Genomic DNA, 23,737 nt, shown 5'->3' with positions numbered 1-23,737 from the left:
TGTTCATTTCGAGTTATCTCAGGATGCAATGCTACGTTTTAGATGATATTTTGGAATAAATGCGGACCTAGGCGGAAACAGGAGCTGATTCAACCATGTCGCTAGTAGAATCGAGCTTATTTTGGCAATCATTTGCTCGAATAACTACATTTTGAACAATAAAACAATTAAAAAAAACTCATATTACAATGTTCTTTGCTCGAGAAAACCTTTCAAGCTCATTATTTGTTGGCAAATGACCTAAAAAAATCTCATGCATTTAAAATTCATATTATTAGTACACGCTTTTATCTAATTCATGGTATGAATTTTCCGTACTACATCAAATAAGGGAAAAAAAAATCAACTATTTTCAACACAATGCTCCTAGAATGTGTATAGAATAAGACAGAATATAAAACCAAAAATAAATGTTTATGTCACATAAGAGTAATAACAAAAATCCTCTTGTTAAAAAATTCAGAGTGTTTTCTTGACTAATAATAAAGCTCTGTCTCTGGATATCTGTATCTCTGTCTGGATGTCTGTTATGCGCATATCGCCTAGACCGTTCGATCAATTTTCATGACATTTTGGTTCGTAGTATAAAAGTGAGCACCTCGATGCGATTTTTCGGAAATTCGATTTTGTTCTTTTTCTATTTCAATTTTAAGAATATTTTACCGAGCAAATTATCATAACGCTGACAGATAAACTACCATAACGTGGAATAGCAAGCGATCATGGACGAGCAAATGAACATAGCAAATTGGCGAGAAATTCATCATCCATTACTTGCAAATATACAGGCAAACCAAATGACCTTTTAATGTTCTACTACAGGCAAAGCGGTGCGGGCACCACTAGCCTTTAATAATCTCAACGAGCGCTAGGATAAAGGGCTCTAAAGTTCTAGCGTTGCCCTTGAACTAATAAATAAATGACTTTAAAAAGAGGTTATTTTGCGTGTAAAGTAGCAAGTGGAAAAGAAGCAAAACTTAGCTCAAATAAAAATCATTCAAAAGCAAACTCTAAAAATGCCAAAAAGGGGCAATCAAACTTTGGAAAAAGAAGAAAGAAGGAAAGAAAAAAACATTTAGTCTCAAAGACATTATCAAAAACTCCATATTTACTTCAGAGGAAACGAGAAAATCAATCTGCAAATGCCGGACACTGATAAGTCAATGTTTTCTGTTTATTGATCACTCGTGCGCATATGTGCCGCATATATATAGTGCTGTATCATTTTCTCTACCCGACCTTTCGATATCTTAATAAGGACATCAAATTCCTAATAATGTCAATCATAGTTTTTTGGGCTATAGTTTACTTTTCTAGGACTAGCAAGTCACAGAAAAAAATGACGCTACATAGCTACATTTTTCACTTTGAATTCGCAAACTACATAAAATTACTGTAAAGTAAAATCTCGCAATTTCGGCAAGCTCTTTTCTATTAAAGGTTTCTACTTTCTTGCCTGTTGAAAACAAACTGCTTTTTGATAACGCTTTCTTATCAGTTAGGCTTTCTGATTACGATAAAGTTTCGATCAAGCGAATTTTGGCCATATGACACAGAAAAATGGGTGCCGGCCTTATTCATCTGAATCACTTATTTTATCGCATCTATACCTTAACCGTTGGTGACAAGCAAAGAATGATCAATGACAAATCCTCAAGCTTTTTTTTGTTTTCAGCATCTCTATATACCAGATTAACGTTTTCAAAAAAATACAATTTCATGAGCAACCACTCGCCGAAGACCAACAGACCAACACAGTAATACACGATCGTTCCAAGAACTAGGTTGCCATGCTTACATGTTTTTTTATTAAATTTAATGTATGATGATTTTCAAATTTACTGACACAAGATAACGACAGAAAAATACTTTTTTTTTTTTCAGTTTACATTGTATTAGGATATTACTTTGAGCATCTCGGTTTGATGGTAAGCTTGCAAAAACGAGGTCTGTTGGACAACGGAGAGTACTATGTTGTTGGAGTAGATATTGAACAATATGAAATTCAGAATCCACGACGATATTTGAAAGGTTAGTATTTTTATTCAAAATGAAATGTAACAGCAAAGAAACAATAAAAAAGGATGCAGTGTCATATATCTAAATGAAATATCAGGATATCCCATCGCAAAACGGCCATTGTGTTCTTCCCGTTACAGCTCATTTATTTTATCGAAAATAATAATTTAATTGTATGAGAGAAGAGTGGCGATGTGCTAAATTCTTCTTCTTAAGAAATCAGAAAAGAAATTGCAATGACATACTCAAAAAGAGTTGAAAAAAAAGGAGAAATGTTCTTTACTTTTAGAATTCATTTCTTTTTAATGACTTATAGTAGCTGCTACTAGTGAGACAAAATGGCGGTTTTAATTTTTTTTTTTTTTGTAATAGTCAAGCAATGCGTTTCGGCGTGCAATTTTACGATTTCGTATAGTGATCACCATAAAAAAACAGCAATATTCAGATTATTTATAAACGTAAAGGGAAAATGCTTGAAGACACACAGGAAAACTGTTTAAACTGTTGCTGTAAGATAACAATAATGCTAAATAAAACTCATATTTTAAAGGATATTTTTTTAATGATTCAATTAACTTTTAGCATTTTTTTTCACACATTCTAGTTACGTTTAGAAAGTGCTGCTTAATCTTGCACCCGGAGGCTGGAGTTGATGCAGTGCCGGTTTTGACACATTTATGAGTTTAGAATTAATAAATAAAAGGGTAATTTCGTTATGCTTTACATATTACTGAATTTACAAGCTCTCTTCTTGCTTGTTTTTGTTTACAATCACATTGAAGCTTTTTCAAATTATTTCGTTACGAAAACGCGGAAAATGTTAAAAACGGTGAATAAGTAACACAAATAAAGTCCAAATTTTTGAAAGATGAAATCAAATGTTTTTAACCTTTTTCAGTTTTTTTCTTTGTATTAAGTGCTAGTTTAGCTTAAATTCCTAAGTACTTTAGAAAAAAATATATATAGATGGAAAAGTCCTGTTAAAAATATATAGGGTCTGGTGGGGTAAAGTGGTCATAAAATCGCAGGTTTTCAACTTAGGTGGAGAATAAATACAATAAATTTTTTAAACACTTGAACTTTTTTTATTATTATTTTACATTGCATTATTAAAGAACACGGTGCATTGAATTTCAGGAAAAAAATATTGATTTAAGTAGTTTTATAACATTTTCTTTTCCCTTTGTATTTATGACCACTTTACCCCATGGGGTGGGGGAAATGGTCATAGCATGGGGTAAAGTGGTCATAGTTAAAAATAGATGCAAAAACCGTTACAAATAACCCTAATTTTTGTATATTTAGGTTATTTTTATAGTTGCAAGTACAGTGAAACCCCTCTATTACGGACACTAACGGGACAAACTTTTTTGTCCGTAAGAGAGGGGTGTCCGCTTTACAGAGATTTTTTTAATTTAATTAACTTTAGTTATTTGTTTATGTTTTTTGAAATCTTAAATGAAATATGTGTGAATTCTACTCTTTCATATGCATAGATTTTTTTTAATTTACTAGTTTTTACCAACATATACATAATAAACAATTATTTTATCAGGTTAAATTCAAATATTACAGTTTTGCACACTCAAAGAGATTTAAATAACAGGTTCGCATAAAAATTACATACCTAATTTGTACTTTTAAAAAATTGTTCGATTGATGTCTGTTGATATGTTTTGATCGATGAAAGTCTTTCATTTTCGAAATGTATCTTAAGTTCTTGTACCAAGTCTAGTCCTTTAGGATCGTTGTGTTTAATTGAAAATTCCCTGAGTCCATCTAATACGCTTAAAGCTTCGTTAACATTTTTAATTGTTTTAACGTCTTCTTTTACGGACAGTTCATCTTCATCGTCATCCTCAACTGTATGATCTTCGTTAATTTCGCGCACTATGCTTGCAATTTCTGTTTCGCTTTCTTCAGTGAAAACTTGGTCGTCGATGGGAGCATAGTCTTCAGCGGTCACGTTTGTGAACCCTGCTTGTTGCATTAACGACTGCAAATCGGATCCATCATTGTCACAATCAACTTCGTTGTCAATTTCCTCTGTGGCAGATCCTTTTTTGAATCCAACGCGATTAAAGCAACTTACTATTGTTTCTTTTTTAACTTCCTTCCATGCGTGCTTAACCCAGCTGATTGCATCTAACACATCAATTGTTTTGGACAATTCGCTACTTGTTTTAGTTTCTTCCATTTTATTGATTAAATGCTTCATAACTAGTTGTCTGTATTGAATTTTAAATGCCTGAATTATCCCAGCATCCATAGGTTGGCATTTCGATGTTGTGTTTGCTGGCAAGAAGACTATTTCTATATTTTTCAAGTGAAAGTCTTTGGGATGGGAGGGCGCGTTGTCCATAAAAATAACAATATGCATTTTTTCTCTCCCCAACTTCTTATCAAAAGTTACAAGCCAATCAGATATGACACTGGTTGTCATCCACGCTCTTCTATTTGAATACCAGTCTACAGGTAATTTTTTTATATCCAGTCCTTTAAAACACCAAGGTCTGGCTGTTTTTCCGATGACAACTGGTTTTAATTTTGTACCATCCATGCTGGCACCGAACAAAACTGTTAAGCGTTCTTTGGAGATTTTGCCACCAGAGCAGTTTTCTTTCCGTAAAGTTAAGGTTTTATCTGGCAGAGCTCTATAAAACAAACCGGTCTCATCAATGTTATAAATGTCACATGGCTCGTAATTTTCAATCAAACTAGGCACTTTCTCAAACCATTTCTCGCAAACGTCAGCATCCACATCCATGGATTCACCACATATTTTTTTAAAAACGGTATCATGTCTCGTTCGAAAACGATCTAACCATCCATTGGAAGCTTTGAAATTTTCCATACCCATTTCAGTAGCTGCTTCTTTCGCCTTTTCTTGTAAAATAGGGCCAGAAATCGGAATATTTTTGCTTCTTGCGGACACAAACCATTTAAACACAAATTCATCCACTGCAAGGGCATTACTTTTAGGAAAATCTTTTTTCTTCTCTTGGTTTCCATTTATGAACCATTCTTTCTTAAACTTCTCTTTTCCTTTTAATATACAGCAAATTTGTGTGCGTCCCACACCAAACTTTTCAGCAATGTTCCGTATTCCAATTTTATTTTTTTCTGCGAAATCTATAACTTCAATTTTTTCTTTAAGAGAAAGAGTACGACGCTGACGATGAGTATTCAGAGCCATTTCAATGAGAACGATGAAACAACTGAATGCTTTTACCCTTAAGTTTACTTTATGATATTGCATTGGCTTTACTTTTACTCTCTATAAAATATTTTTGTTAGATGGCGCGTCAACTCGGCTCCACTTAGACACAACACGCCTGCTTGTTAGTCATCTGAAAAGGAACAAGGCAACGGGGGAGGGTGGGGGTATACAGACAGAAACTTGCAGAATAATCATTTTCTCTTTTCTTTTCTTTTATTTTTGACGATTTGATGATGTTTTTTGGAATGAAAAAATGCATTTCGGTGTCAAGCTGAAAATTTTTTGCTACGCAGTAGATGCAAAGTAAAATTGCAAAGAAATATTTTTTTTTATCTCCGTATAAGCTGGTCGACTTTGCATTAAATGAAGCCTTTCAATGGAGTAGCTATTTAATTCTCAAGTTTTAAATACTATCCGCAAAAAAGGATATATCAATGTAAATGACTTCGAAAAGGGTGTCCGTGTCCGTATTTGAGGGTGTCCGTACGAGAGAGGTTCCTTATACATTAGGTTTAATGTCTCTCTGCCGGGGAATTAAAAACTGTCCGCATAAGAGGGGTGTCCGCATTAAAGGGGTGTCCGTTAGGAGGGGTTTCACTGTATATATACGAGTATATGCGGGTATACACGAGTATACTATATGTGTCATGTAGACATGAGTAAACATGTTCATATATGAATAGATAAAAGTATACATCAGATACATGCATGCACGTGCCTACTTAAGTATATACGTGCATACACGAGTATATGAGCATGTATACTTGATTACCTACAGGAGTGAATACGTGTCACATGTATATGCGAGTATATACGCGTATAAACGAACATCATATGCGTGTTTGCACGTATCTCGAGTACATACGTGCATACCTGAGTATATACGTCTATAGTCGACGCATATATAAGTGTGTATACATACTTATACGAGTATACACGAGTTAATTCGTGGATATATCCAGTGCGTGATTGTACGTGTCTACTCACGTGTGTATACATATGGTAGCACGAGTATATACGTATGTTTACGTGTAAACACGATTATATACCTGTTAGACGTATATACGTGCATTTACGTGTATACACCAGTACATGTATCCAGGTATATCCACGAGTATATCCGCTAATGTACATTAATGCTTACAGAATGAATCCCAGATCTTGAACAAAATCTAAGTGGTGTGAAAGGGGAGGATAAGCAGCAAAGAATCATAGGGAACTTGTTTCGCTGACGCGCTACATGCACACAAGGTGTCAGAAACTGATGTTAGCAAAACAGGTCACAGAATTGTTACACAAAGATGATCTTAGCCGACAATTTAGTTTTTAAAAAATATTTAGAGCAGTTGTTGACAGTTACTGCCTGTAGTAGCTCTAATACATGCATCGCAACAAAGGCGCAGCGACTGATGAAAATTTTTCAAAAGTCTCGTAATTGCAACAGAGTGATTGCGATGCATGTATTAAAGCTGCCGGTCGCAAATTTCCTCAATCACTTTAAAACTTTCTTAAAACCTAAAATGTTGTGTAAAATTATCTTTGTGTAATAAATTTGTGACCTGTTTTGCATCCCTCAGTTTCTGGCTTTGCGTGCATGTAGCGCGTCAGCGTTGAGTTTGTGTCCATATGTTTCTTATGATTCTTGCTCTTATCTTCTCGTCTAATACCTTTTAATAATTTGCCCAAGAGTTTAGACTCACCCTGTATATCATTTGCTTGTATGTAAGTGTCTACTCGAGTACGTACGCGTATATACGTGTCTCCCTGAGTATATAAGTGTTCGTATATATACGAGTAGAAGCGGGTATATACGTGTATAGTCGAATGTATATCTGTATAGATAAAAAATACTTGCAGATACATGTTTATTGGTGCATTTATGTGAATGCGTATATATACGTGCCTACACGAGTATATGCGTATACATACGCATATACTTGTATATTTAACCCTGTTTATTTTAAAAACAATACATATTAAGTGAAATTAATAGTTAATTTATATCTGCCTTATACTTAAAGATTAAGTGACTTAAGAAGAACAATATTCGTTAAGCCTAATATTATGACCACTTTACCCCATCTTACTTAAATTGTTCTATGAAATTATTCAAAATATATTCAGCTAACTGCTAATGAGTAAGAGTTTTTGAGACATGTAGGAAGCTTTCTGTGCAGTCAATCTGTTCATAATTCTAACAAACAAAATTTCTCATGGAAGTTAAAAAAGGTGTTTAGATTTTAAAAAATTTCATATTTACACAAAATATTTCTTTTTATCAAATAAAATTTTGCCATTTTTAAAATTTTGTATTTAAAATGTAGTTTTTAAATGCACTACTCTAAAATAAAATTTTCACATTCATTCGAACATTAATTTCCAAGCTATAGCCATTTATTTGAATTATGACCACTTTACCCCATTGACCACTTTCCCCCACCAGACCCTATAAAATAAATAAATATAGTTGGAGAAAAATATTCATTGACATGTTTTTGTTTTTGCTGTTCTCTATTTAATCGCAGCTAATTTAATGCATTTGAAATATTAATCTTCATATCATTTTTGAACAATAAGTTAACCTTCTCATCAAAGTTCTTAAACTTTGAAGATAAGTTAACCATTGAATCATACGCAATAAAGTTATAAGATGTGCTCACATTAAAAGAAAGACAATATAAATTTTAAAAAATGCCATTATCAGAATATAAAGATATTACCATGGACGTCGTAGTGTAGGTTTCATCGTTTCAGTAGCATATTACATTCATTGCAGTAGAAAGATCGTGTTTGATTCTTGATGAAATCTTGCACAGTTTCATTTACTTCGACTTCCGAATGCTAATTTTAAACATGTAATGCTCTCGTAAGTGCATAAAGGTGAAGGGGTCGAAAGATTTTAAATCTGCATTGTTCGGCAGGTGCGTAAAGTGTTCTCAACAGAATTGGTTGAGAATTGGGGATTACTTGACCCGATGACCTTGGAAAGTTCGACACAGATTGCATCATTTCCAAAAAACTTGGGCATCTAATTTAAAGATAATTAATTTCAAATTTCATCGCCATTGATGTCACTATTTAACCCATAGATGTCTGCAATCCGTTTACCCTCCGCAATCAGAAGCTGTACTTCCGCGTGTCGTGGACTACAGCCTTATTGACTTATACCTTTTAAGGCATTTGAAACAGTTTGTAAATCGTAATAACCCTAAAACTTTACCAGAAACTAAACACAAGATGGCGTGACATGATCGTTGCATTTTCCAAAGCATACTGCAGTCTACGGAAGATGTGCTATCTCAAAATTCCAGAAGGTATATGAAAATTATAGCCGTCTAGTGGAAAATGTTTGAATGCAAAATTGTTTTAAAATCAATCGTAGATGTACAATAAAGTGTTAAACATAAAAGTCACCCTTCTTGGGTGAATGTTTAAAGACTTTTTTATTCGCTCAAACAAATTGACATTCTTTCATTATATTGTGCATAAAATTTCGTTGATTTCTGAGCAATAGTCTCACCGATATCAAATTTTAAAGTTGGGTTGTTTAAATGTGGACACACTGTATATCACGACTAAACTTTCGAATAACTATCGCTGTCGCCACCAGGTTTCATAGTTGAACGCTTTACTTATTATATCCCTTTGGTTTGGGGTCAAAATTTCGCTGCCAAAACTTCGCCGATCCATTATTTCTTGTGGTCAAAACTTGGCATGGTCAAAACTTCGCGTTGTCAAAACTTCGCGTGGACAAAACTTCGCGCGGACAAAACTTCGCGTGGACAACACTTCGCCGATTCATAACTTCACGCGTCTAAAACTTTGCCGATCCATAACTTCGTGTGTCTAAAACTTCGCCTGTTCAGAACTTCACGTGGGTAGAACATCGCGCATTCATAACAGTGAACTTCCATAACCATATCAAATAAACTTAGTTAACAAGTAAAAATGTGTGTCTTTTTTGAGGGGAGGGGGAGGAAATATTGTTCAATGATTTCCAGGCACGCATTAACACACTGTATAGCAAACTAATTTTTCATAATGAATTACTTGATTGTAAATTAATTGTGTAAATCCTTAATGAATTTTAAGTATAGCAAGTTATTGAAGTAATAAACGGATTTAAGATTAATTGATCACTTTTCCAAAACAAGTAATTGGCTTTATAATAACAATTTAATGTTATATAGCTAACTAACAGAAAAATTTTTGATGATTAAAAATTTTGTATTTCGATTTAATTTTTTTCGCCATTTATTCCTAATAGTATTTTAAAACTAGTTTTTCAAAACCTTTTAGTAAAATTCAGAAGCGATCTCCTCCCCTCCTCTCCCAACTTGCTTTCACCGGTGTTATTCATAATTCGCTCGCCTCTCCATTCGAGCGAGAAATGAAATGATCGAAAACTGTTTTCAAAAATTTAAATCCGTATTATGTGGAGAAGATGTTCTATGATATATGGATTCATGAAAAAATAAAATAGAAAATAAAATTTTAAGTTAAGAACTGCCACAAGAGAGATGAATTTCAGAAATTTGAGGTTTTATAGCAAAAAGTAATCTTAAATAAATTTTAACATAGAGTATATAAGGATAAAGTTGGAACTTTTATTACTAGTCGTCATAATGGAATTGTCTTTATAATTTGTGGTCGTTATAACGAGCGTCGACTGTTTGTGTAATTTAAAGATTCTTTTTCACATTAAATTTAAAATAATTTTATTTTAAGCAATTATATTTCAGATGCGAAAAATAATACACAAAGTTTTGTCTGTGCAAAGTTTTGTACGCACGGAACTTTGATTGCGCAAAGTTTTGTACGCACGGAACTTTGATTGCGCAAAGTTTTGTCCAGACGAAGTTTTCTCCAGGCAAAGTTTTGTCCACTCGAAGTTTTGACCGTGCGAAGTTTTGACTAAGCGAAGTTTTGACCGCGAAGTATTGTCCGGCGAAGTTTCGGCCGCGAAGTTTTGACCCATTACCCATTCCTTTATATCACTTTTCGGTGGCGCTGTTCAAACAGCAGTCTTTCTGACGCACGTGTCCACTTTTCATTTCTAAATTCATATAGTTGCTTCTCAGGCTTTGCCTAGCAATAAAATATTACCTGTTATTGGCTGATGAATTTGTCTTGGTAATAGTCAAAAAGTTTGACAGAACATTTTCAGAAATTTTTGATAAAGTGTAGATACTTCTCTCATATCTAAAAACTATACAAGTTATTTTAAACATGGACCATTCAATAAAAAATTCTATGGTGTAATAATTAAAATTAAGCGAAAAAATATTTTCTTAAGTTTTATACATTCTTTCTAGTGTGTATACAGGGCTTTTTTGGGTTGGAAGTTAATTATATTTGCTAGATTATCCAGTTTTTAAATACAGCTTGGGAAAAAAAGAGCTCCTGTATTTTTTTTCTCAGTGTTATTTTTCCAGAAGCTAAACTTGGTGTGTGTAGAGGGGGAGGGAGGGAGAAGGTTCTATCCAAGTCTATTTCCGCCCAGAAGTGGGATCTTGCTCATTGTACGCCTCCATTAAAATATATTTCTAAAGCGCAATAACGGTTTGATTTGTAATTTTTTACATTATTTTGATTGTTTGCTTACTTTTTTTAAGGTCTTCTGCGAGATGAAATTGAAGAAGTGGCAAAAAACGCTTTTCAGTCGTACATAGGTATTGTTGGAAGTCCACCGGTTGGGTTTGAGGATTTTACAGTAAAGGTCAACAAATATATGCAGTTGCCTCCCTTCAATTTTCCTAACCCAGTCAGTAGGCTTGGTGGCATGAAACGAGTAAGCATCATTCAAACACTTATTTTTTTTATTATTGCCCTCGAAAAAAGTATATGTTTGGACAGTATGTTATGCTTAAAAGCATATATATATATATATATATATATATATATATATATATATATATATATATATATATATATATATATATATATATATATATATATATATATATATAAGTGTTCTAAGTTTTTTATGCTCTAATGAGTCTAAAGTATTTTAATGATAAATTATCTACTATTCATCCAAGACTCAGTAATCGTAGTATAAACTGTTTCAGGCAACACTAGCAAATTTAATTAATTTCCAAGAGGGATTATTTTAATAGTTACCGTTTAGTTAAAATTTTGTTCAACTAAGAGCACTTAATTAATAGTAAACTTGAAGCGTGCCGTAACGTACTTGATTCATCTTTGCATTTTTAGGTACCAGCAGAAGGAGCGTATTTGTACGATGCAGTCTATGTGTACGCAAGGGCGTTAAATGAATGTCTACTTCATAATGATAATCCACTTGATGGCAGAGGTATTATGAAATATATTATAGGAAGAACATATTTCAGTAAGTACAATTAAGTATAGATGCACATTTTATTTTTCGATGAAATTTCTATGTGCTATCCTCTGTATATATTTGTTTGTTATGCATCGTGTGTTAAACTCTATATCTATTTGTTTGTTATACTTTACATATATTTTTGTTTTTTTAATTGGAGGTGCGATGGGCTACATGGTATACATGGACGAGACAGGAGACGCAGAAGGCAATTACACATTAATTGCGAGAAAAGCTATTCCTGGCATTGAAGGAGAGTACGGCTTGTATCCCGTTGGTGTGTTTCAACTGCATGAAAACAGAACATCTATGCCTGTAAATCCTTTCTTCTACACACAGCATTATCCTACTTCTATTAAGAAAAAGTTAATGTATAAATGCATGCGTAAAAACAGGCTTAAACTCGATTAAAATTTATATATATATATATATATATATATATATATATATATATATATATATATATATATATATATATATATATATATATATATATATATATATATATATATATATATATATATATATATATATATATATATATATATATATATATATATATATATATATATGGGGTGGACTGCCTAACTTTGATCCAGTTGGTAAAAGAATACTTTGGCCCACCTCTGTAAATTAAAAAAGTTAAATTAACCAGTACCGGATCTCGATTCTTCTGAATCAAGCAAAAACATTGAACTACCGCTAATTTTTATTTTCCTTTAAGTTTCTAAATCAAGCTTTAAAGTTCTAAAAGAAGAAAATTGTGAAATGTAAAATAAAGCCAACTCTGAAACATTTTTTATGGGTCTTCAAAGAAGGAAACCTATGGTTGTACGTCGAAAAAGGCACATCTTTAGGCTTCTATAGTAACAACATAGGAAGAACACGAAAAAAGGAAGGAATCAGGAAAATTTCCCCGGAAATTTTTGGAATCGGTTGATCTATATAGGCATAAGGAGAAAAGAATTGGGAGAAGGGGCTCTATAGTTCCCTCCCAAGCGATATTTCCAAAATTAATGTCAAAAATCGCAATTTTACAGTTTTCGGTAACGTTGAGGAGAGCGAAAAAAAGGGTTCCCCACGTTATTTATTTTTTTTTTTTTTAACTTTTTTTTCATAATTCAAGTCTAAGTCTGTAAACAATAGAATGTCAAGGTCTCTTCCCAGAAATTCTTCGAAATGGGAAGATTTAGAAATGCAATTTTAGGTTACCCTTGGTAAAATTAATGGAACAGGGAAGCATCGGGAGCTCTTTACGAAAACGTTTCGACTTCGAACTATTACAAGAACGCAAAACTATCATTGGTCACATTTGAGAGAAGAGGAGGCTCAGTGATCTCATTTGGAAGCATTTAAAAACTGAAGTATACTCTACCCAATTTTAAACTACATTTAGTTACTATAGGGAAACCAGCAACTCTCTTACGGAATTTTTCGACATTGAAATTTTAAAAACATAATCTTATAACATGTTTGAAAACACTGAAAGGAAAGGGGACAGGTTTACCGAGTGTTTCCCCCAAGATTTTTTGGGGTGCGCCGTGCCCTTCATCTTTTAAGCTGACCTTTAACCCTTGACTTGATCAACCCTCCTAGCTCCTTAAAAAGTTTAACAAAAGCGACATTTTTTTACGAAATGTAAAGATTCACATAAACCTGTCCTTGAAACGTCCCTCTCTCGTTTCAATAACTTATCCACAAGAATCTGATTAGAATATATCTGAATGTTTTTTGCATTACCTTTAAAACGAAACATCAAAAAGCTTTTCAATATTTTAAAAATAATTACTTTCGAAAACTCTTGAAGTTTGTATGTACCTAGAAAACCAAAAAGTAAAAGAAGCACCTTTTGTGTTTTCCAAAACTTCTCTTAACAAAATACTCTTTTATCTGAAAGCGCACAGCCCTTTTTTTGATCTGGGGGAAACGTTTGTACCCTCGGGGCATTTTTTTCTGAAACCGAAATCAGTTTTAGGCTATAGTGCGGATGATAGGGTTACGGCGCTCTCCCTCGAAAATTTCAAAAAGAGAAATTTTAAGCTTTCTTTAGTGACTTTAAAGAAGTGGTGAAGGGGCAATTTTTCGATATTTAAATCTGGAAAACACAATTGAGGACCTTGATGCAAGAACAAGGTAAGTCCACTCACTCATTTTTGGTATGACAGACAAATAACATCAGTGTCTGGTAGAAAGGTTAATATCTTTCCCAACTTATTTACTAGCAAGCAGAGGTTTTATCTTACATTTGTGTCCCGTTGTTACAGCAATCGGAACATCTATACTATCGGCCACACGCAAAAATGAATTAAAAAAAAGGTTTGAACTAAACTGGTTCTTGCATCTAAGTTCTAAAATGTAGAAATAAGACTATCGTTGGTGACTTTAGAACTACAAAGGGACCTCATGCCTGAAATACCTTAGGTACCCCGTTAAGTATTAATCTGGACCTGATTACAACTAATGTTGCTCAAAAAAAAAGGAAGAAAAGAAAAGAAACCTTGCTCTCCCCCCCCCTTCCCTGGAAATCAGTCCTAATTCCGTCTATGTTCAGGAGCTCTCTCTTCTAAGTCAAAATTTTGTTCTGTTTCCGATTCAGTTTATCGTAGTCCAGACTTGCTTTGCCGTAGGCGATTCTGAGATGAAAATACTCATATAACGATAATTTACAACAGACGGGCCTCCCTCTATCTTGTTTACCCCTATGTCCCTATATATATTTCACCCCTCATTCAAAAAATCTCGGACCTCCTTCCGGCTTGGAACTGGGCCAACGGTAGGTGTCCCTATCAACACTCCAAAGCATGGTCCACGCATCTATAGCAGGGCCGGGGCCACTTTGTCTAATGGTGCAGGTCCCTTCAATTTTTGTAAATAGACGTATAAATATGAGTTTTTAACGGACACCAATTTCTCTGGCTCCCTCCTCAATGTGGGAGAAATGGCCCCCAGAGTTCTAAAAACTAGAGAAAGTTGATAAGAGAGGAAAGCATTCGCACGTGTGAACTTCGGCTATTTACTTCGGTCCCTGCTTAAGGTGTCAAAAAGAAAAAAAAAAAGACCTGTTTCCAAACGCTTTTTTCACATAGAATAAACGAATTACATGTTTTTTTTTTAAAATCTTTTTTTTTTATGACAGTTTAAAAAATGTTAGGTATGAAATTAAATGTGTTAAATTCAATAAAAAAAGTTGTTTGAAGTAGTGGCCCACCCAGCGGTTGGCCCAGTCGGGGATCCCCGACTAGCCGAACTGGCCAGTCCGCCCCTGTATATATATATATATATATATATATATAATTGTAATAAAAATGTTTTTAAAAAAATGAAGAAAGAAAGAAACTATTATAAGAATTAAAGAAATGATTGTTATATTGGGCTTGACTATAATTTGTTTTTTGCTAAGTATATTTAATGCGAGCAAAATTTTTGATTCGAACTTGAAATATGTTTTTTAATTATTTTTCTCTCATACGAAATAATTTGATTGAATTTGAAAATGTTACTTTACTTCATCTTGAAAGAAAATTTCCGGACAAAGCTTTAATGGCGCTAATGTTGCAAAGTAACAAAGCTAATAAACGAGGAAATAAGATCCTTTAGTTTTAGGAAATCTTCATTCTTGATTTGAAAATTTTTTGCTTTACATCTAACTTTATAGATCATGTGTCAAATACCAGGAACATTTCCTTCATGATTTGTAAGAGGAGAAAACAAATACATTAAATATAAAGTAAAAATTAGTTTTTTTTTTGCATTTAGTATAAGCTCACAATACCAATAATTCAAAAATAATGCTACAAGTTATAATGATAAGTTCACATCATTACAATTGTAACCTTCAATTACAAACTCCTTCAAAAGTCAAGAGGATTTTTGAAATGAGCAAATAATGAAAACTTCCTGAGTTTGCTTTACTTTAGAACTTAAAGGGGTATATAAGAGCTATTCATTTATAAAGGCACTAGAACTCTTTTGAAAAGTCACAAATGACTTTTCGCATTTTTTCTCGTAGTGGTATAGCAATATAATGTAATACCTTCATTTTTCACCTTGCTTTTATTGGTTTTGAAGCGACAACTCATTAGTGACTAATAATGTCTTTGAATTTCAGGAATGCTATACGTATGATAAATATTTCTGGCGCTTTAGAGATAGAGAAAAGATTTTTCATCTTCTCCTAAGCAAATCTTTCCCTTAAGCAGATTATTTTATACACTAAATTAACTATGCTATAATTGTTCACTATTGTTTTTAGGGGAAGTAGTTATTTTAATTTTAGTTTAATATATCTGACTTTTGTCTCTTTTCGTGTTATGGCTGTTAAAAAAATTAAACTTAGATATTTCAGGACTAATTATTATCTAACTATACTTCCATTTATTAAGGCGTAAGAATGTATTCAAATTTTTTTTTCTCATATATTCCTTTCTTTTTATATAAAGTTGTCGTACGTATGAACAACTAACATTGAAATTACTTTTTTTATGAATGACGTTTCAAACAAGTTTTCAAAGAAAAAAATGTTTTTTTTTTTTTTTTTCTTTTTTACAGTTATAAGTGCTATTTGATTTTTTAACTTCACTGAACATTTTGTAATTCAACATTTAAAAGATTAAATAACTATATCAAAATTTCAATTAAATACGAAGAAATGATAAGCAATTTCAGAAAGTATTTCTTGAACTTTTAATTTCAATTGCAGAACGCGTCAGCATTTTTAGCGTTTTCAGCATTAGAAAACTAAGCCTTTTCTTTTTTTCTTCTGAACGCAGCAAAGTTTACTCTCACCAGTTGAGGGCATAAGTGTTTAAAGTTTTTTCTACTGACTTTTGCAAATCATGGTGAGGAACTTATTACTTGTCTCGCGAACTCAAAATATACATTTAAAATCGAGATAAATTACGATGAAAATGTTTTAATGTAGGGGTTTTAGCTCTAAAGTTAGTAACCATTCCGCAAAACTGGTTAATAATTTTCATATTATATTTGTAGGTATTAAAGTTGCTTTCAAATATTGACTGGGTTTCCGGGTCACCACCGAAAGACGAGCCCACTTGTGGTTTTCATGGAGAAAAATGTGTCAGTATGTATCCATTTTTAATGTTAAAAGTAAAATATCAAATGTGTCAAAATTTTGTCGAAATCGAATAACATACTTAACATGCGTTCAGGAATCAATCAGTAAATAAAGGAAAATAATAGTAGCAGTATTATTGGTTATTGTCGATGAAGGCACACGTACTGGCTTCAATGAAACGAAACGTCAATTTTCTCAAAAATAGCCGAACGTACGATGAACGTCGGGGTCAAACATTTCCGAAGTCAGAAATCTGATAACACCTCGCTGCTCAAAAATCGGAGAATTTTGCTTCTTGAAAGCCATGCTCTCCTCACATAGCGGAGGGTGGCACAAAGTGGGTAGATTTTTGAAGAACGCTCGAAAATTGTAGTTTTTGGCTTTTTATGAAAACAATTTTGTTTTTATTTCACAGCAGGGTTATTGAACATCAAAATAGAAAGCGATTCGTGCATTATTTCATACCCAATACTCATTTATTATCAAATATTACAGACACTTGAAAAACCCGCTTTGCCCTACCAGAGGGTCCAAAGCGGGTATGCTTAAGTAATAGAAATTTGGTACATTTGCCAATCAAATATGAAGTTAAAAATGATTACATTACTTGACTAGCTACCCGCCGTTATATATATATATATATATATATATATATATATAAGTTAATAAGTTATACTTATCCAATTTAAAAACGGTTAGCTGATTACAAAACATAAAGAAATACCTGATTAAATTATATACTAGTTAATTGCCATCATAAAAATGCCTTTTAGCGCAGCGCCATCAGGATTTTCCTCAGATCTGACCTCACTTTTTCCCCGTCGATCGGCACACTACTCTTTCTAGGCACTATAACTTTACTATAGAATAGAACAAAATAACTAATTTAGAGACATTTAAAACCCATTTGCCGCTACTGTGAGAAAAATATTCAAATTTCGAATGGTGTTAGTGGTTTTTTATGAATACCAGTCATTTTAAAGTAATAAGCACAATATTAAGGGATAAATAAACAAAATATTAAAGCCAAATGACTTTTAAGGGTCAACATAATGCAAAAATAATAAAAAAGACGACATATTATAAGTTTAATCATGAATTTATTCGAAAATATTTAAATGTGCGATGACTTTTGTTGCGTATTATTTCTATGTCTCTTCGCTTTTTGACCCATTTCAAAATGAAGAACCGTCAACATTTTGAAAAAACGGGGTTTTATATAGAATAACATTGGAATGACGTAAAAAAATATTTAACTTGATATTCGAATTCAGTTTCTCAACATTTTGGTTTTACTAAAAAATTTCAAAGTGTACGAACACTTTTGTGAGTAACTGTACATGATTAAATTCTATACCCGCATTGCCCAAAAGCACGGTTTTTTAAAATTTCATCTATCGTATACTTAAATTAATAATAATAAAAAAAAACGGAATGACCATCGTAATTTATAGGTAGATAGTGTCAGAATTACGTAATATTATTGATAGTCAAAAAAATAAGCTGGTCTTTAATTAATCACAAATTACAAAACTATAAATATTTTTTTAATGCTCACATTTTTTTTTTTTTTAATTTTAAGCCTGGCTGAGCCATGCTGGCAACTTAATATCTCTGGGGTGTTCGGGTAAACACGACATACGTATTCAGCGCCGCTTACACACCATGGGGGGGGGGGGCATACAAAAGCTTACCCGCTTTGGGCCACCCTCCCCTACATTATTAAATAATATTTTTATTTATTTATTTATTTATTTTCGTTATGATTTATTTATGTGTTATTTTGTCGTTTTACTTTGGCAATTTAAATTTTAATAAACCGTGGTTTTTGCGCATTTGTTTTGCTTTTGGATGCAACCTTTGACACCACAACTTTTATTTAATTATTTATTTATTTTTATATTTGTTTTTTGAACTTTTTTTCGTATAATTTTAAATCAATAGTATTATTTCCACAAGGAAAAAAATCGTCTTCATTAATTTTCTTATTTTGACGTAAATAGATCGTAAAATAAATAGTGTATGGATTCTTTGCCCTCAAATTTTCAATGACAGATTTTTTCCTTTTTTTTTCAAAATTAAGAATTTAGAAAAAAACGAATCCCAAATTTTTCCAACTTTACTAAAACTGTTATAGAACACTAGAAGAGCAATAAGGAGGAAACAATTTATAATGTTTTTTTAGTCACCAGCAGGATCGTCTTCTTACACACTTCAGTATTTTTCTTTTTCTCTTTTTAGGCTATTATTCACTTTTTTTAAGCTAAAAAGTTACCTTCGAGGGCCACTTAAGTTCATTTGACGGATTTATAAAAATTGAGACTGAATAAAAAGTACCATCAAAGTTTATTACTTTACTAATCAAAATAAATAAGCGAAAACAAAATGATTATGATTCAGACTGAATATTTAGACAAAAACATTTTTAAGTGACTTATATTAGCGGATTTCCTCGATAAGTATATATATTAATATGTGCAAGTAATGTTTCACCCACATATTCAGGAATTTATGTGAAAATTGGGCCTAACTTGAAATAAAAAAAGAACGACTCATCGAATTTTTTTGAAGTGGTCTGCAAATCTTTCCGGTGCTAAAAGAAAGATAGTGTGAAAGTTTCAGCGAAATCGACCGGGCACTTCTCGAGTTTTACGCGTTTACACAGACAGACGTTTTTGGCGACTTCATTTTATACTATTTAGAAAAAAGTCACACCATTACCTATCATAACACAGCAATTTCACTTACTTTTGAAAATAATAACCAAAAATGAAATTATTTTAATCATAACATTGTATTAGCATTCAATTTAAAGAAAAATGTTATTTCGGTTACAAATAATTTGCGAAGTTTTTTTTTCTTTTTTTCTAAAGGTTATTTTAGATTAATTCAATCTGTTGTTGCTTTCTTCAATCTCGAAAAGCTTCCCGACAAACAACACTTGAAGGTTTTCTTCAGCACAAAGGATATGAAGTGTAGATTATCTCTGCAGTCACCACAAGAACATATATCATATATGTCGTTCTGAGAGGCAAGGTGTCAGCAAGCTGTCAACATAACTTAAACATTGTATCTTATTTGCCACAGAGACAAAATCCAAACTGGTGGTTAGTTGAACCGTAAATGTTGATAGATAATATGATGAAATAATAGATATATTCTTGGAATCATTGCAGCTATATCAGCTTCCGGTCCGGGTGACACTCTGTTGCTTCAGTTATAATCTGATGTCATGTCTTGACACTAATTCTTGTTTACTGTACATATTCAGATGACAGAGATTTCATAATTGCATAACAAGTGACCCCTGCTTCAATATTTTTGTATGCTTTGTAATTTCAGTTACCTTAAGATAATTAGGACATTATATTGGATAATGAATCATTTTGTCCTTCTCACGAACAGAAATGAAATTTACGTTCATATTAGTAGAGCAAATATGTTAGCAAAAATATGTTTTTGTTTGGGATCTTGTAGTTAATAGGGAAAAAAATCCTTTTTACCCGACTGCGCGTGCGCGACGCAAAGGAGGATAATGTGTTTATGAGTCTATGTAGGTATGTTTGTTCCTATCTGGCGTTATAGAGGCTAAACGCCTTGGCCAATTTTGATAATTCTTACGCCAATTGATTTGTGTTAACCTTTGGAGTGTCACTAAACACATGAGAGTAATCAAAAATAACCATATCAACAACCGCCATATTGTCATTTCCGAATCGTGTCGCACGCTTCCTGCGTGCGATCAATCGAGGAACTCCGTGAAATTTGAGTGGGCACCGACTGTTGATCTTTCTATTCTACTTATAAATTTATGATGGGCCCTATGTGTGTATCGATTATAAAACTATTTCAATGGCGTAGTTATTCAGTAGTACTTAATAACATTCTAAACTACTGGGCTTTTCTTTTTCTTTTCAGTTTTTTGGTTTTTACGTAATCAGGTTTTTTGTTTAATGATTATTTTTTTTATTTTGAGACGTAAAACTTCGGAACACTTGAGTTTAAAACACCTTTTTCGAAATGTATGAAGCATAATTAAATGATTTTATCGTAATAATTACATTCATGTAAATGTTTTATTTGCAACTATTAAAAAATGTATTATAAAATGTTATCAACAATTAGTATCAAAAGTTACGAAGAGAAAAAAAAACACTAATTTCAGAAAAATATCCAATAGAACGCTATATTTGATATTCTTGGCATGTATACTGAAATGACTAATATTATTGATTAGTCACTAGCAAGCTTCTGTTTTCCTTTATGTAGGATTCTTTTGAGAAGGATGGACATTTTTCATCTTTGGTGACAGAAATTACATAACAGATGTTGCCCTATTATAGTATTTCTTATAGCTTTTGCTACTGTAATGGAATTCGTACAAAAACAATAAGAATGCATTAGTAGGAAGTAAAAAAAAAAATATTTTATAGAAATTGTTGCCCTGTGTAACCGAAAACAGAAACCATGAGTTGTTTAAATTCTTTTTGTCTTGAAAAAATGTATCCATAAATTTAGATCATTTTGAGGGTCAAACAACAATATGAAATTGATAGCTACACTGAGTACATTCAATTCTTTTCCCTCCAAAAAATACCTCCTTTCCTACAAATCTACACATATATTTAGAACGAACTATAGTTATATTTATTTATTTAAAAACATATTAACCCTTTTTTTTTTCTTTTTTAGTGTGGAAGCTTGCTATAGGGATAACTGGGGGTTTGGTGTTTGTTTTACTTATAGGCATGTTGGTCGCATACAAGTAAGAGTCTTCTTATTTTTCCATATTTGAACCTCATTGTTATTAGATACTGCAGCAATAATTATTTAATGCTTTAAACTTGCAATCACACTGAAATGAACCTTTTATTTCTCAAATTGAAACTTGTCACTATTACTATGCTAATTGAAAAAAATAAAGAAAACTGAAAAGCTAAACATTTACTATTACAATGACATTCTTGATGCAATTCTTGTACATGATTCGATAAATAAATATCAAATAAGCGTTTTTGAGTATTTTATTTTTTTATAGTACACGTATTGATATTTTGTGCTTTAAAACTTCCATGCGAAATATCAATACATTAAACTTCATTTGATTGAGACCAAACGACGAACCACTGTGCGCACCTATATTCCTTTAACGAAGCCAAAGCTTGCAGTAGAATATGCAACAACTATGCTTAAAAGCACTAGGACTTGATCGGAAGCCAACGCATCAGCTTTAGTTTAGCCAATTTGGACCGGATTTTTTATTTGTTGATGATCTAGGTTTACCACAGGAAAGTTTCCTGTTTCCCAAATTTGCAGTAAATAATATTTTATTCAATAAACAATTCATGTGCAGCAAATAGTAATAGCTCACAGTGAACAATCACCAAACGCCATAACTCGCCAGAAAAGACAACCACTCAAACACACGCTCTGATCCAAAATGGCTGATCTTCAGCTAATGCGCCGGCTCGTATATATACGGGCCCTAGATCGGAAGAGTGCTATCCCGGCATCATATGTTGCCCAGCATTCAAATCCGCGGCACACAGTTCACACAAAAAATTCACCGGTATCGCCAAAAAATATGCAAATGCTTTTTTCTTCTACTACAGCATTTTGGACTTGACTTAAGCTTATTTGAACACGATGCAGATAAGTAGAAACGAACGAATAAATTACGTTTGCTTCTTTTTATTGCTGCGAGAATGGTATGAGTTTTTGATTACAGTTTTAAGAACGTTAATTTTAAAATTAAGTTCGTTTATAACTATCATATACCATCCAAGCACATATTTTATATTTAAGCACATTTTGAACATGACGAACATATACCAAAACTAACTGCAAAATTATGTTTTTTCCCTTAATATTACTGTTACAGTTTTAAGAACGTTCATTTTGAAATTAAGTTTTTTTATAAATATTATAATTGTATCCAAGCGCATATGTTATAGTTTATATATTTCCGTACATCCATTCATATTTTATATAGATTTATATCCAAGCAAATTTTGAGGATGTTGAATATAAACAAAAACCAACTACAAAATGACGGTTTTCCCCCTTTAATGTTACTGTAAGAATGACATGCGTGTTTGATTACAGTTTTAAGAACGTTCATTTTACAATTAAGCTCTTTTATAAATATCCTCGCATTTTTTCAGGGCCGTAACCAGAAAATAATTTCGGGGAAAATTTAAAAACTTTCATGCGGAGCTTTGTGCTATTTATGCTAATGTTCAAGTCGTAGGGTTATCTATTATGAAAGCGTTGTATGCAATTAATATACATATGAACGACATTTGAATTTTGGAACAATATCTTTTATACATTTAGAAAAAAAAAAAAAAAAAAACGATTATTTAAATGTCAAAAGCAACTCTTCGAGAGGGGGGGGGGGCGTGAGCCCTACTCCCCCTGTATACGGCCCTGCATTTGTTTAACCACAAAATTTAAAGCACAAAACTATGAATACAATGCATTAACATCGAGACACTTCACATTTATACTCATTACTCTTTTTTCAGCGATTAAACTCTTGCGCCGCTTAATACGTCACTTGCCACCTATCTAGTAGATTCTCTCGCGTCAACTACTCAATCTGTGTAATCGGATTTTCTCTTTCTAAAGGAACTGGGCTTACGAGCAGGAGCTGGACAGTTTGATTTGGAAAATTGATTACAAAGATATTCAAATAAACGAGTACACGCCTACCACAACGCTAGGAAGAATGGCAAGAGTAAGGTTTTTTTTTTTTTTTTTTTTTTTTTTTTTTTTTTTTTTTTTTTAACTTATAGTAAAATTTGTAGTTTTGAAATTGATGTATAAAACTATTGTTGTAAACAATTGTTTTCTTTATAATCATATGTTTTTACCACAACTCTTACAACTATAATTGTAACTACATGCATAGATAGTAATAGTAACTAATGAAAAAAATATTTTAAAAAAATCGAGTGCAGTGAAATCCCTCCCGTTTACAACAAACTTTTAGGGACAGTATGTTTTGTTCGTTGTAACGAGAAATGCATTGTAATGAAATTCAAGCAATGGATCGTAAAATAAATTGCGACGGAAA

General features: G+C 32.5%; 1 protein-coding gene across 1 annotated transcript in view; it reads left to right on the top strand.

The window, feature by feature from the left end:
• The window catches only part of LOC129220911 (guanylate cyclase 32E-like), an 86,239-nt gene that overhangs the window by 44,565 nt on the left and 17,937 nt on the right, over positions 1 to 23,737 (top strand). Inside the window, 7 exon segments of the mRNA XM_054855345.1 lie at positions 1,885 to 2,031; positions 10,855 to 11,030; positions 11,456 to 11,591; positions 11,746 to 11,900; positions 16,575 to 16,665; positions 21,352 to 21,424; positions 23,290 to 23,398. Coding sequence (XP_054711320.1) covers positions 1,885 to 2,031; positions 10,855 to 11,030; positions 11,456 to 11,591; positions 11,746 to 11,900; positions 16,575 to 16,665; positions 21,352 to 21,424; positions 23,290 to 23,398 — 887 coding nt within the window.

This window comes from Uloborus diversus, chromosome 4 (assembly GCF_026930045.1).
Source record: "Uloborus diversus isolate 005 chromosome 4, Udiv.v.3.1, whole genome shotgun sequence".
In the NCBI taxonomy this organism is placed as follows: Eukaryota; Metazoa; Arthropoda; class Arachnida; order Araneae; family Uloboridae; genus Uloborus; species Uloborus diversus.
The sequence above is the reverse complement of the archived record's forward strand: the minus strand, read 5'-3'. Positions and strand labels throughout refer to the sequence as shown.